This window comes from Prionailurus bengalensis, chromosome F2 (genome assembly GCF_016509475.1).
Source record: "Prionailurus bengalensis isolate Pbe53 chromosome F2, Fcat_Pben_1.1_paternal_pri, whole genome shotgun sequence".
Taxonomy (NCBI): domain Eukaryota; kingdom Metazoa; phylum Chordata; class Mammalia; order Carnivora; family Felidae; genus Prionailurus; species Prionailurus bengalensis.
Window position 1 is genome coordinate 18,569,360 of NC_057353.1, and position 16,231 is coordinate 18,585,590.

At 38.1% G+C, this 16,231-nt stretch overlaps 1 protein-coding gene across 1 annotated transcript in view; it reads left to right on the forward strand.

Moving 5' to 3' along the window:
- PREX2 (phosphatidylinositol-3,4,5-trisphosphate dependent Rac exchange factor 2) overlaps positions 1 to 16,231 on the forward strand; it is a 295,413-nt gene that overhangs the window by 211,558 nt on the left and 67,624 nt on the right. The window contains 2 exon segments of the mRNA XM_043601163.1: positions 3 to 146; positions 10,091 to 10,205. Of these exon segments, the coding sequence (XP_043457098.1) occupies positions 3 to 146; positions 10,091 to 10,205 (259 nt within the window).

Here is a 16,231-nt window from a genome sequence, read left to right on the forward strand (position 1 = left end):
AGATGTTCCTCTTACATATCAAGCGGAAGGAAGTCGGCAGGCTCTGAAAGTTTACTTCTACATTGATAGTTATCATTTTGAACAGCTGCCTCAACGTTTGAAAAATGGAGGAGGGTTTAAAATTCATCCTGTTCTTTTTGCACAAGGTAAACTACTTTTTTTAATACATGTACTTAAATTATGTTATCTTTATTTTTAAAAATACATGTAATTGTAGCCATCATAGTTGTTTTTTCCATTAATTCAAAAATTCCTTCACAGTACCTAGGTAATGTATTTACTTCTGCGAATGTTTATTAAGGAAAGAATAACATTAGTTTTAAATATTTACCAAATAGGACTGCAACAGTATTTATAACGGAGAAACAAGACATGAGTGGTTTAAATAATACAGATAAATTAATTTGGCTCAAATGAATTGTGGTAGAACCATTAAAATTATATGGTTAAAATTTTTTTTTATGAGATAGAAAAAGATTGGCAATGTACACATGCAAGTTACAAAAAATTTATATTCCATTTTCAATTATGTAATCCAAGTGTGTATATAATCAAATGTATATAAAATGTTTTTGGTATCATTGGGTGATTAAATTGATGATGATTTTTTATTCTTTGAGTTTTTACCCAGAGTAAAAATATATTCCTTTTATAAATAAACAAATTGTTTTGGCAAATGAACAATGAGTTTTTTTAACTGCAATAGAAGAAATTAAGGTTAACATGAGTAAGAGTCTTTCAGTGAACTGGTTTCCAAGGAAAGATCCTGGATCTTTTTTATTTCCAGAGGCACAAATGCAGCCCCAAACTGATCAGAAGTCCAGATTATTCTACTGTAGTTTCTTCTAGTCTATGATTTTTTTTTTTTAACTCATGCTGTGGTCACAAGATTACATCAATTTCTCTGAGCAGGTCCATGGAGGATTTCATTTTTTTCTTCTATTGAGTTTTCAAGAACTGCATCAGTTTTGCTGTGGAATTTTTATATTCTAATAAAAAATGAGAAGAGTAGAGAAATAAAATTAATCTCTGTAACTGAAGAACAGACAGGCAAATGAAATCAAAATCTACGGCCAAGTGAAAATTCTTGTACCATATGCATATTATTGTAATTCTAAAAGATAGATTGCCCTTCCTTTGATTGCCATAGTTTAAAAACAATGGCTGCCTCAGATACTTGGTAAGAGTACATTTAAGCAGAGGAAATTGTCAGTGCAGAGATCTTAGGAGTTTACTAGAAGGTATTTTCATTTTTTTTTTTTTTGGAGGACTGTGATAGGGTCCATATAGACAATACAAGAGTCTGTAATGGAAAGGAATGGGGGAATAAAAAGAAACTGAGCAGAAATAGACCTTTAGAGCTACCTTGGGAGGGTAGTTTAGCCTAAAATATGTTAAATGCCATTACACAGATAGTTTTAGAAGACAAGGAGGTTAACTTTTATAGGATTTAAACAGAGTTTACAGTTATTAAAGGTTCTTCACTTCCTTTCCTTTACTCCTCTTTTTAAAAATTCTGCCTTTGAAATCATGACTGAGATGACAGATGGCATTTTGCATCTTTTCTAAAAAAATTATTACATTTGTGACACACCAGCCATAAATAGCTGAATATTCATACCCAACAGCAAATGTTCATAGGAAAAGGAAGAGTATTTTCCAAGTAACCTCTCTTTTATAATTATGGCTAAGTCTAATTTTAAAAAAAATCCCTAAATACATACTAGTTCAGTGAATAGAGTATTGCTTTTTAAAATGTAACGGAACACTAGCTAACATTAGGTTTTAATATTTACACAGCAATGAACTATGAAAAAGCAACAGTGGAAATACTATTGCAGTTGAGGTCACAGATAGGTAAAGAAGACTGGAAAACAGCTTGTCTCCTTAGAACAGTGTCAGTGATAAGGCTGCTTATTTAAAGGGGCTGCTGAAGTTCCTCTGCACTTCTAAAACTCCCATGAGGATTCATTATTAGTCGCTCTGACTATTTTCATGAGATTGAGAGAAGCCCAGGAAATTCAACACCAGCTTGAATAGAGATTACCATCTGGTAATTGAAAGTGGTGGTAAATGAAGAGATTCCAAATGGTGTCTATTCCGGAGATGGAAGTTTATTCAAAGGGTTTTAGCTTTAGGTGTACATATGTACATTATTGGTCTTTGCTAGCAAATACGAAAATTAGAAAAATGAGACGAATTTGAAAACCTCCTGGGAAAATTATTTCTGTCAGCCCTTGTAAAGTTGTCTGTTGTACCATATACTTAGAACAGGAAGCAAACATACTGCTTTCTTCTCATTTTTCTTGCCTGAATAGACCTTTTGGCGAAGGAGGGCACACTGACTGATGGGGCTCGCTGCAGAGATGGGACCAGCTATGAGATCAGGAATTCTAGTGCCAGAAGCAAGCAGGATACACTTTAAGGAACATGTATCACTCAAGGGGAGACCTGCAGGAGAATAGCAATCCAGGCAGACAAAACAAGTGATACAGATTTACAAGATAAAGATCACAGAAACAGCCAAACAGGAAAGTCAGCACAGAGCATAAGCAAAATGCTAGAAGGAAAAGATCACACAAAAGCAGTCTTCTCTAAGTACTTCCTACAGGTCAGGGAATTAACCCTGGGGGGATCCCCAAGCCCTTGATGAGATAAAGCAAGTGACTATAAACTTGGTGAAAATGGGAGTAAGGAGGATAGATATTCAGGGTCACTTCCTCTGCCCTTTTCCCGTTGGCTTATTTGCTTGCTGTTTCTTCAATACTGGCTGCACTTTAATCACCTTGGGGAGGTTTTAGAAAATACCCAAGCTTGGTTCCACACCAAACTGATTAAGTCAGAATCTCTGGGACATAAGGCCCAGATACCAGTATATTTTAGAATTTTTACCAGTGATTCTTTTTTTTTTCTTTTTAAGTTTATTTACTTATTTTGAGAGATACTCAGACAGCATGAATGGGGTAGGGGCAGAGAGAGAGAGGGAGACAGAATCCCAAGCAGGCTCCACACTGTCATTGCAGAGCCCGACACGGGGCTTGAACCCACGAAACCGCGAGATCGTGACTTGAGAGCCAAAACCAAGAGTCGGATGCTTAATCGACTGAGCCACCCAGTCACCCCTTTAAGGTGATTCTAAAGTCCACCGGGAGTGAGGAAGCACAGGTCAACGTAGATTATGAAGCACTGTGCAATTATCCAGTTAATCCTTGCTTAATTAGATTGATCCATTTCACAAAGGTTCAACGTTTCTAGATATGGGGAGACTGGGCGACGAGGTAGGGCCTTTTCACTTCTGCATTGTTAAATCATGAGGAGGCAGGCTGCCTCTAGGAGATACGATTTCGGTGGGACAGTTTTCTTCAGCAAAGACTGAAGATTCCCTAAAGAGCTAATGGCTGAGGGCTATCTTCTGGCAACCACAACAGCTAGGCAACAAGCCCATCCTTCCTGAAAGGGAATCTGAGTGAGCGACCTGCCATGGTCCACCCTGTACCCTCAGATCCATTTGGGTCAAGAGTAGGAGTGTCTCCTTTGTGACTCTGATGGGCTCCCTTCCTGGGGAAGAAGCATGGTAATGGGATGAGAAATAACCCCTGCTGCTGCAGCTGGTCCAAAGATGCCCATTTTCCCTCTTCTGTATCCATTGTGGATCATCCTTGCCCTCAGCCTCAACCTTCTGGTCCCAGTGGCATGACTAACACTTCTATCCCCGGGGGGCCTGACCCTCCTGTTCATTCTGCTCTCCTCAGGCCAGGGTTGCTGCATTTGTCCATTTACCATCAAATTTAGACATGGAAGTACCAAGAGGGACCCATGTGGATTACTGGGTGCCAAACATGTTCCTTCCTGCCCTCATTATATAGCAATAGCCCTACTTCCTTATGTGTTGCAGACTATGAGTCTGGAGTTCTCTCTTGTCCGGCAAGAGAGCAGATGCAAAATTGAATATGAGAGAGGCTAATGTCCAGGAGGAGATAAGAACCCCAAACAGGGGTTTCCTCTCCGTATTTATTGAGTGTACAAGGTCGTACACACATTGTGAAAGTGAAGAAAATAAGATCTTACACACGTGGTGAGGGTGGAGAAAACAATCAGACAGTTATCATTAACTTGTGTGTGTAAGAAGCAAAGAGTCTAGGGGGCAAGTGGCGTTTGTGATCAAGGTATACAGGCATCAGATGGAAAGTAAGTTCCCGCAGGTGATACAACAAGTTGCTCGTGATCCCAGTACAATATCTCGATAGCTCACCTGAGGCACTTTCACCCCATGGTGGCGGCTTTCCACACTGTTTTTTTTCTAACCCATTTATATAAGTAGAACCTATTTCCCCACAATTAAGATGATCAGAGTCGACCAGCCTTGCCAAGATGGTGGTCTCTCTTCCTTGGATGCCTTGGCACCAGGGGCCTACAGTGCTCAGGTGGTAACCGTAGCTGATGTTCAGTGGGACCCCTGCCTTGTCTTCTAGGGAAAGTGGGCTACTTTGGGGATCAGGACCTTTTAAACCATGGAGCCAAAGTTTCAGGGATGGGAAGCACACATCCCTAAGTGACGCACTGGGACTGATGTTGTATTAGTTTCTCAGCACTGCCATAACAAATTACCACAAAATCTGTGGCTTAAAACGACAGAAATTTATTCTGTCATCGTTTGGAGGCTAAAAGTATGAAATCAAGATGCCCGAAGGCCATGCTCCCTTGGAAGACTCTAAGGAAGAATTCTTCCTTAACTTTTAGCTTCTGCTGACTGTCAGAAGTCCATGGCATGCCTTGGCTTGTGACACAAGAATTAACAGCCTCTGCCTTCGTCTTCACACAACCTTCTTCCCTCAGTGTGTCAGTCTCTGTGTCTCTGTCCCAATGAGGTGGACACTTATAAGAACAGGAGTCGTTGGATTTGGGCCACCCTAATCCAGTATGACATCATTTTAAGTAGATGATATCTACAAAAACCCTGTATAAAAATTAGGGTCACATTTGCAACCACCAGGGATTAGGGCTTTTGTTTTATCTTTTTGGAGGACACAGTTAAACCCTCAATAGATGCTAAGCAGGGACCTTTCTACTTCCACTCTTGGTTCCCAGACCCATGTATCCTACGTATAGGGACATGGCATCACATAAAGGTCTTTGATGTTAGTTATACTGTGCCCTAGAATATGGCATCTCTTCTTTGTAAAGTAGTGATAAGTACTTGTTTCCTGGGTCTCTTATGGTGGTTTTCCTTACACTAGATAGGACATGCCATGCCAGTCCTTTCTCCACAAACACTCTTGTGTATATTTGTTTTTCAGCCCTTAGGAAAAAGGCTGGCACCACAAACTGTAAATGCTGACTTTTACTTCTTTATAGGGTGTCCTTCTGTTCTCAGAGAATAATTAAAATCAACCAGAAACTTGAGGATTTTCTCTTCTATTTTTTTAAAAATTTAAAAAATATTCCAGTGTATAGTGTTTTCTCTTTTATAATGTTTTAATTTATTTTTGAGAGAGAGAGGGAGAGACTGAGTGTGAGCAGGGGAGGAGCATAGAGAGAAATAGACACAAGAGTCCAAAGAAGGCTCCAGGCTCCGTGCTCTCAGCACAGAGCCCGACGTGGGGGGTCTAACCTACAAACTGCAAGATCATGACCTGAACTGAAGTCAGATGCTTAACCGACTTGAGCCACCCAGGCACCCCCAGCATTTCTCTTTTAAACAAAAGGGAACATTTTGTTACAAATATTGTCATTTTTCTAAGCTGCCTTCATTCGAGTATTTTTTTAGAGTGTTTGCAAAACCCTACTCTGGGTCCTTTAAAAGATGAATCCCTTTGTATTCTCTGTGGGTTTTATACAGTATTTGAAATTGAAACATTAAATAACTTTTTCCCCAAATTTTTAATTAAATTCTAGTGAGTTGACATACAGTGAGTGCAACACTGGTTTCAGGAGTAGAATTCAGTGATTCATCACTTACACACAACACCCAGTGGTCATCACAACTGCCCTCCTTAATACCCATCACCTATCTAGCCCATCCCCCCACCCACCTCTCTCCATCAACCCTCAGTTTGTCTCTATCTTTACAAGTCTGTCATGGTTTGTTTCCCTGTCTTCCCCTCTCCTCCAACATGGGAGTAAAATCATATGGTATTTGTCTAACTGATTTATTCACTGAGCATAATACACTCTAGCTCCATCCATATTGTTGCAAATAGCAAGATTTCGTTCTTTTTGATGACTGAGTAATATTCCACAACATGTGTATATTATGTACATATATATGTATATACACACATGCCACATATTTTTTATCCATTCATCAATGAGTGGACATTTGGGCTTCATGTACCCCTCCAAATCTGTATTTTTGTAACCTTTGGATAAATACCTGGTAGTGTTATAAATGAAGGAACAGTTCCCAGAATTAAGATTTCCTAAATGTTAGAATCAGTCTGTAAACATGTGAACTCACCCCTCTTTAAAGGGCAGTACAGGAAACCAATTTGACAATAAATTTCATATATTTAAAAAAAATAATAAAACATTTAAAAAAATAAAGGGCAGTACAACCACATGCTCATCTCAATAGGATTGATAAAACTTGCTTTCCTCATGAAAACTGTGACCAGTTCTGAAGAATTCTGACCAACTGGGGCCGGTGCATATGTCGTGTATTAGTTAACCACTGAAGTGTCATCATGCTGTCAGGAAAGAGTGTTGATTTGTTGAAACAATTCTTAAAATTGTTCTTCAGATATTCTGTATTTTTCCTGGTCAGTCCCATTCTTGGAAAAGCCTTGAAAGGTATTTTGAGTGAGTAGAAATTCAGTTCATTTTCAGTCTTAGAATAATTTAATTTCCATTTTCCTGACCACCTAAGTTTGATGGGATGATTTGCTTCCTCAAATTCGGAAGGGGTAGAAGGAAAACAAGCAAACAAAGAAACTCGTCATATTTTCAATACTGCTTTTAATTAAATGCTATTAAGTATTTATTCAACCAAATATGTCAATACTGCTGCTAAGAAATATATTGTTGTTTAGATGAGAATTAAGGAAACTAGACAAGCAAATGCTGAGAAGAGGCCAAACTTGGAAATTTGGACATTATTATGTATTTAACATACTTTTGCTGAGTGTAGAAATTGAATTTGGCAAAACATTATCTCATTTTCTTGTATTTATAACAATAAATAACCAAGGTATTCATCTAAAATTGAGAATGTTTTTCTCCTTCCTCTTCTTTGCTATACAGTTTAGTTTTTAAATATAGAACTCCTCTTTTGTCATTGTTCATTTCCTCACAACCCTACACATCTGCCATAACATTTTGCTGAGACTCGGCAAAATTGTCATACATTTTCCCCATTTTTAAAAAAGTTCTATGTAATTGTTAATTTTATCTGTTGTTAATTTGGAAATATTGCCAAGGAATGTCATAAAAATGCCAGTTTGTTTTTAGGTGGCAATAAGATTTTAGAGTAGGACTGGACATTCTGGCCAAAACTGAGCCATTAAGAACTTTATAGGGGCACCTGGGTGGCTCAGCTTGTTAAGTGTCCGACTCTTGACTTCAGCTAGGTCATAATCTCATGGTTTGTGAGTTCAAGCCCTTCATAGAGCTCTATGATGACAGTGTGGAGCCTGATTGGGATTCATTCTCTCTCTCTCTCTCTCTCTCTCTCTCTCTCTCTCTGTCCCTCCCCACTTGTACACACGTGCTTGCTCTCTTTTTCTCTCAAAATAAATAAAGAAACTTTACAAAAAATTGCTAAAAAAACCAACAAAAAATGACGTTTGTAAAAATTAGACCCCAGGTGTTTTCTTATTCATCCCACCCCACCCCCAACCGCTACTTTCCCTGTTGCTCCTTCCTACCGTACCCTTTCCAGTCTTTCTGATCTTAAATCACAAATTGAAGTGTCCTTGCATGGACCCTCCTCTTAGTTCCCCAAACTTCCTGTTTGGCTAAGCACACTCATGCATAATCTATATCTCCTGGAAATTGAATTAGATAATGCCTGTGGGGCATTGGGCATGTTGCCTAATATATAAAACACAGTGAGTAAATGAAAAGAATAGTCATGGGTTCTCTTAATACTATTATTTCATTTATTTATTTCCCAAGAATCATAGTTAGTAAGTACTCTTATTTTCCATTTCACAAATGAGGAACCTGAGGATCTTGGATTTTAATTAACATGCTTGAGGTCACACAGCTACTAAGGAGTGGAAGTGGTGGTTTTACTTCAATGCAAAGATTTTCATTATTAGCTCTCCAACTAATAAGAGGAATTCACATTGAAGGATGACTGAATCCTCTGAATATTTGCCTCTCACAAATAACATCTCATTAATGGAAGTGAACATGGCATTTATGTGAGGATTGTTTTATCGGGAAGGCTTCCTTTTCTTTCTTGTGTGTATTCAGGACCAGAAGCTTGCTGAACCACTTGCAAATATTCTAATTAATGCAGAACTCGTAAGGAAAAAAACACGCAATCCTTGAAACAAGCTCCCAAATTTGATATCATGTAACTGAAGCAAATGTAGTCAGCATTCTCACTAATTTTCCATAAGTGTTTTTCTCAATTATAGGCCAATAATGCCATTTTTTAAATTTCAAATTGAGCAATACTCTAAAGGTTTGTTGTTTCTTCAGTGCTGTGGAAATCTGACTAGTTGAGAAAGCAGCACAGCAAAAATTAGCAATGAACTTGCTGGGATTAGCACTGGGTATTATATGTAAATGATGAATCACTAACTACTCCTGAAACTAATATTACTCTATATCTTAGCTAACTGGAATTTAAATAAAAGCATGAACCATTAAAAAAAGTTAATAATGAGTTTCCTATTTTTGTCTCCAAAATGGTGATAAGTTTCTGTCAATTTGAAGAAATGTATTATTTAATTTAGAAGCTATTGCATTTAGCAGTTTGAAAGATTAATTTTTTTATCAATTTTGAAACAGCCTGCTGAAAACTGAGGTTTATCAGTGGCAATAATCTCAAGGGGAAATCATTTAAATTTCCAAATTGGATCCGTTGCCATTCCTGTTGCTGGCAACCTCTCTGTAGGAGATGTTGTATTTCTAGGCACTTCCTTGTGATTCATTTCTTCTGCAAAAGGTTAAAAGTGCCATCACATAAAGTTTAAAGGAAAAAAGAAATACTTGAGGCGCCTGGGTGGCTCAGTGGGTTAAGCGTTCGACTTCGGCTCAGGTTATGATCTCATGGTTGGTGAGTTTGAGCCCCACATGGGCTCTGTGCTGACAGCTCAGAGCCTGGAGCCTGCTTTGGATTCTGGGTCTCCCTTGGTCTTTCTCTGCCCCTCCCCCACTAGTGCGTGCGCGCATGCATTCTCTCTCTCTCTCTCTCTCTGCCTCTCTCTCTCTCTGTCTCTCTCTCTCTCTGTATCTCTCTCTCAAAAATGAATAAATAAGTATTAAAAAAAGAAATACTTAACCAAAAATGTTAGTTAAGAAATAAATCCATATTAACAAAAAGATGTTTAAAACTAATAGAAAAATATGTTTATGTTTATTAACTAAATTAAGCATTGTAGTAAAGCTAGTATTCTAAGATTATCTATGCTTCTGATTTATTACACTAATATTTCATGATTTAACTGCAACTACAAGAGAATGTGAATAGACACGGAGAGCAGCAGTTTCAACATTTTTACTCTTTTGTATGTTAATACACAGCCCTGCCTCATACATATGCACGTATATATGCAATGTGCATAGGTATATGTGTGTATGTACATATATATATACATTTGTGTGCTTATATATATAAATATGTGAAGTTTGAGTTTAGCTTCACAAAGAATGTATATAAAATGTTTTAAAAGTAGAAGAAGACAATTTAAATTACAAATTATCTTTGCCAACTTAGATATAATCACCAAATGTTTGATATTTATTTTTAGAGCAGAAGAATGATTTTCATTCAGTTTTGGACTGGTGAAAGATAGTTTGTTGCATGTGTGGTCATATTCAGTGTTTTAAATACATTTACTAATAATCAGTGAGATTAAAGTAAATGTGGAGAAACTGAATTATAAAATCACGTTAAAAAGTAATTTACTTGTTTACACAGCACTGGAGAGCATGGAAGGGTATTATTATAGAGACAATGTTTCGGTGGAAGAATTTCAAGCCCAGATAAATGCAGCCTCATTGGAAAAAGTCAAACAATATAACCAGAAACTCAGGTATGTAATTTTTCAGTTTTTTTTAAAGTAAGAAGGTAAGGGGCGCCTGGGTGGCGCAGTCGGTTAAGCGTCCGACTTCAGCCAGGTCACGATCTCGCGGTCCATGAGTTCGAGCCCCGCGTCAGGCTCTGGGCTGATGGCTCAGAGCCTGGAGCCTGTTTCCGATTCTGTGTCTCCCTCTCTCTCTCTGCCCCTCCCCCGTTCATGCTCTGTCTCTCTCTGTCCCAAAAATAAATAAACGTTGAAAAAATTAAAAAAAAAAAAAAGTAAGAAGGTAAGTGTTTGTATTTTGACAAAAGCAGAGCAATAGAGGTCTTGACATACTCGTTATTAAATGATTGATGATGATACTCCTTCTGACATGATGTCTTTTTATTTAAGGTTTAATATTTCAAATATTCTAACAAGTACACTTTTTGAAAATAAAATCGAAAAACAGTGTTTGAAAATTTTCATGCTATTGTCTTAATTGCTGAAGAAGATCAAAAATTAAATATTTATTAGATCATTAGCAGGGAGGGAAAAAAGCATTGATATTTTATAGTGGTGTCCCCTAGGAGGTTTCAGTGAATTAAGGGCAAATAAAATAGGCTCCTTTATGTACCATTAAACACCTGGCATCCTGACAGTGAGAGAAGAATGTGGTTAACACAGAAGCTATGTCACAGCATGTACCTGGTATTGGAAAAATATCTACTTTCAAATACATATATTAATGTTTCGATTTTGCTGTTTTCCCCCCTCTAAAAATAGTGTTACTGGCAAAATAACCAATGGCAGGGAAGATTAGTCACAGTAAGTGAAAGGGAAATGTGTTACAATTCAAACTTTAATTTTCAACAAATTATTAGCGTATATAACTCCCTTTTACCTGATGAATTATTCTGCGAAGAGATTATCTTTTTAAATTACTTACAGATTACAGCTTTTATTTTTAAGAGAAAAAATACTCTTGTTCTACCTTAAGCCTTAATGATTCAAAAATCGTTTTTATGTTATATTTTATTTCGTATTACATTATAACTATTATAACATTTTTTGGTTTTGTCCACAATATGGCGAGACTATGAAGATAAATTAATTCCTAAAATTCCTGACAGGAAGAGGTATTCGTTCTCGTCGTGTGAACGAAGGGTAGGCTCTTTCACCACAGATGCTTTCTCTTGCTTCCCCTGCCTCACACAATCCCTTTCCATAGGTTCTTTACTTTTCTTCCGTCACGTTAATCACTTCTGAAGCTCTCAACCTCAAAACCCCCAGTATCTTTTTGACTTCTCATTTTCTCTTCCTTCCTAAAATATAGTTGGAGATCCTGATGAGTCTGACAGAAATGTCTCTTGGACTGCCCCCACTTTACTCTCTCATCTAGGTCACTATTTCTCAAAGACATATAATGTACTGACTCCTTTCACAAGAAAAAACAAAGAAAAAAGTTCATCTTAAATTCTTAAATGGTATGTCCACTAACACTGCCCAGTCTTGGTCAATCTGACCAATCACCTGTCTCTAAGACCCCATGTTGTTTTAATCTCAGGATTTTGCTTCCAGATAATAATTTTAAGTTATCTATTTTACTATGTCACTCTTCTTGCTCAAAAGATTTGGTGATTTCTTATTGTTCCCAAAGGACTCACAACCTCCTTACACTGGCAATCAAGATCTTTCATGACTTGACCTGAGATTTCTTTTCTCCGCCTGTGCTCCAGCCATGCTGTACTCTCCTTATATCCAATCATGCACCGTAGTCTCCTTGCTCCATGACTTTTCACCATCCACCTAGCATCTGGTCTTCCATCTCCAGCTGCTTATAAAGCTACTATTCCAATGATTCAATGTCCGGCTCTAGTATGCTCTTCTTAATAAAATATTTTTCTTTTATTATTGGGCTAGGATGAGACCTGGGCATTAGACTGTCTAGAAGTCTCCTAGGAGTTTCTGATGTGCAGCTGGAATTGAAAAGCAATTCCCTAGATCCCAGAGTTCTGTTTATAAAAAATACTGTATACTGCTTTTTTTCCTTAAGTTTATTTATTTATTTTGAGAGGGGGAGAGAGGTAGGGAGAGAGGGAATCCCAAGCAGGCTCCACACCTTCAGCATGGAGCTCGATGTGGGGCTCGAACCCACGAACCATGAGATCATGACCTGAGCTGAAACCAAGAGCCAGATGCTCAACTGACTGAGCCCCCAGGTGCCCTAGATTCCAGAGGTCTCAAAGGATGACCCCAGGCCAGCAATGTCAGTGCTATCTGCAAACTTGTTAAAAAAAAAATCTTAGGTAGACCCAGCAGTCTGGGTTATAATAAGCCTTGCAGGTGATTCTCACACACACTCAAATTTCAGAAGCACTGCCCTTGGCTAAATAAATGTCCAACCACTCTGCCAGTCTTTCATTTTACTTTATTTATGACTACTATGGAATTCCGTTTTTCTCCCTGATGATACCGTTATGTGTATAGATCTCTCATCTTTATTTTATGATTAGCTCTTCAAGATGAGGGATACACTGGGGCTCCTGGGCAGCTCAGTCGGTTGAGCATCTGGGGCTCAGGTCATGATGTCATTGGTTCATGAGTTTAAACCTGCTTTGGGCTCTGTGCTGACAGCTTAGATCCTGGACCCTGCTCAGGATTCTGTGTCTCCTTCTCTGTCTGCCGCCCCCCTGTGCACTAGTGTTCTGTCTCTCTCTATCTCTCTTTCTTTCTCTCAAAAATAAATAATAAAAAAAAAGATGAGGGATACATTTATCTTGGTGTTTCCCATGGTGTCTGTCAAAGTGTCAAAGTATTTTGCATAAGAAGTTCTCCAAAATGTATGTTGAGTTGCATGAAATTATTTAGATACAACAAGCCAGAGAGAAGTGGGGATGTCACCTAACATTCATGCCCCTGTGGATCTTTGTTTTTTTAACCAGAATTATAATGGATACTCACATATAACAGGTACCTGATGTTTAAGATTTTTTATGAAGATAAATAACATGTGTATTAATGCATGCTATCCTCTTCACATAAAACATTTTCATGTATCTTTTCTAGAGAAAACATTTTCAAAAGCACAAACCCCTCAGGACTAATTGGTGCTCTTGTCAGTAATTAGCTGCTATATATCCTATTTGTTGCATATTAGATTTCCTTTGCACAGGAAGACAATTATTTTCCTCTTTACTTCCAGTAATGCCTTCTCTTCCTGCCTATTTCTTGAATAAGGCTGTTAATTTCTTCCTTAATTTTTCCTGTTACTTTGTAACCATAAATACTCTGAAACTACTCTTGGGCAATCTTTTTTTGGTTTGGGGGGCTACAGACCAACGTTGACCATTTCTTTAAAGGGGCTGTTACTCCTTTGTAGAAAAATAACCCTCAGGTGTCTCTAGTTCATTATAACCCAGAGCCTTTTTAACACTTTCACTGAAAACCATATCATTCTTGATGTTACTTTGTTTATTTGCTAATTAGACCTCAGAAAAGGCCTTTTTTTTACCCCTTAACCTTACAACAAACCAACAAACATAAATAAATGAACTAGTGTTTTTTTTAGAAAGCATTCTTTAGATTACAAGTTTCAGAAACCAAACTCAAACTGGTGTAAACAAAATAATGCATTGGCATATGTGACAGGTATATTCAAGGCATGTGGCGCTGGCTGCGTTAAACACAGCTAGATCCAAGGATATGGTCTTCAGCCGGGGCGGGGGGGGGGGGGCTTTCTTTCTCTGTCTCTTAGTACTTTTTTCCTCTGTGTGGGCTTCATTGTTGTTACACATTTGGGTAAAGATGGTCACTGCAGACCAGTGTTGCAGTCAAAGAAGAGAATGTGTCCACCCCCGTTACTCCTCCACAGAGAGTTCCACCAAAAGACCTGAGGAGGCATTCATTGGCCAGACCCAAGTCACGTGCCCATTCTTGGGCGGGCTCAGCATCACAGAAGTCCACACCAATCGGCTGTCACAAAAGGAACAAAGTAAGGATGCTGGACAAGAGGGAATAATGGATTTCATTCTAGTTATAGTCTCTAGAACAACAAAGAACAGGTGCAAAAATTTACTACTTAAAAGATGATGATAGCCATAATACCTACCAATTTTTAAGAACATATTGAGTCGGTCACAACTCTAGGTGAGTTATGTGGATTATTTAACAAAACTGGTAAGTTCCATATTATCATTTCCATGTTAAGGGAAACTTATACAAGTCTACCCAGATACTAAGTAGTAAAATCAAAATTTAAATCACAGACTTTTTTTCTCTAATTTAGAGTCTATACTATTTGTTCTGTGTTAGGCTGGCTTAGTGACTGGAGTGAACATAATATGCTGAAAATGAATTCTCTGTTACTAAGTTTTGGTGTCAGTTACTATCAAGTGCCCCCAATTGCTCTGAGTTTGTACCATCAACTGTTCATTCATTCAGTGTCCATGAAGTTTCCCTTTTCATGAAATTGAAAAAAAACAGAAAATGAACAAGTGAATCCATAAAAAAATTATTGGAGATAGCGAACAGTTCAATGAAGAACTAAACTATGGCAACTAAAACAAGTTGCCATACTAGGAGGCCAGTCATGTAGAGGAGGTAGTTAGGGATGACTTAATTATTAGGTGGTATTTGAACAGAAGACTGAATCAAAAGGAGACAGCCTTGCCAAAATTGGGGGGGGGAAGGTCTTTCTCAAAACTGTGAACTGATGTACATAAATCATGAGAATTAGCTTATCATGTTTGAGGAAGACAAAGAAGGCCAGGAGGATTCTAGTCATTAAGAAGGATGATGCATGAGGGTGCCTGGGTGGCTCAGTCAATTAAGCATCCAACCTCAGCTCAGGTCATGGTCTCACAGTTCATCAGTTTGAGCCCCACATCAGACTCTGCGCTGAGAGCATGGAGCCTGCTTTGGATCCTCTGTCTCCCCCTGTCTCTGCCCCTTCCCCCATGCTCTTGTGCTCACTCTCTCTCTCTCTGTCTTTCAAAAATAAATATTAAAAAAAAGAAGGATGATGTATATTGAGAGATATTTGTGTAGATTTTATTGTAAGTACAATCCAGGAGTCTTTGGAAAGTTTTTATTTAGTGACTGTTGTCCATTTGTATCTCATATTTCTATTGCAAATAATATCCAAAATGGTTGAAGCTCCCGTGAGGCGGTAATTCATTACCAGCAGGCTGCTCTGACCCTTCTTGTTCCAGTTTCTGTAGGAATACAGATCAGCCAATGCACCTGGGGGGGTCTATGCGTGATAACCCTGACGCTGGTTGCCTAAAAACACCCTGATTTAGCTGTTACCCCCTATGAACAAGGTAGAGCCAGCAGAAATGTCTAATAGCTGTGTCTAAAATATACCCTCCAATGCCAAGTCAGACAAAGTTCTTGACTGATTTCAACCTGATTATTAGGAAATAATACCATGTAACGTCTCCCTGATGTCTTCTATGATTTTCTCAAGCCCACTGAGGCAACTTGTGGAATGGGAGAAGATACTTGCAAGTGACATCTGAAAAGGGTTAGTGTACAAAATATTTATAAAAAATGTATGAAAGACTTTATAAAACTCACACCCAAAAAAAGCCCAAATAATCCCCTTAAAAAATGAGAAGACATGAATAGACATTTTTCCAAAGAAGACATCCAGATGGCCAACAGACACATGAAAAGATGCTTAACATTACTCATCATCAGGGAAATACAAATCAAAACCACAATGAGATACCACCTCCCACTAATCAGATGGCTAAAATTAACAACACAAGAAACAACAGGTGTTGGCAAGGATGTGGAGAAAGGGGAAGCCTCTTACACTTTTGTTGAGAAGGCAAACTGATGCAACCACTCTGGAAAACAGTATGGAGGTTACTCAAAAAGTTTAAAATGGAACTACTCTGAGATTCAGTAATTGCACTACTAGGTATGTATCCAAAGGCTACAAAAAGACTGATCCAAAGGGGTACATGCACCCTGATGTAGATAGCATCATTACCAACAAGAGCCAAATTATGGAAAGAGCCCAAATGTCCATCGACTGATGAATGGATAAA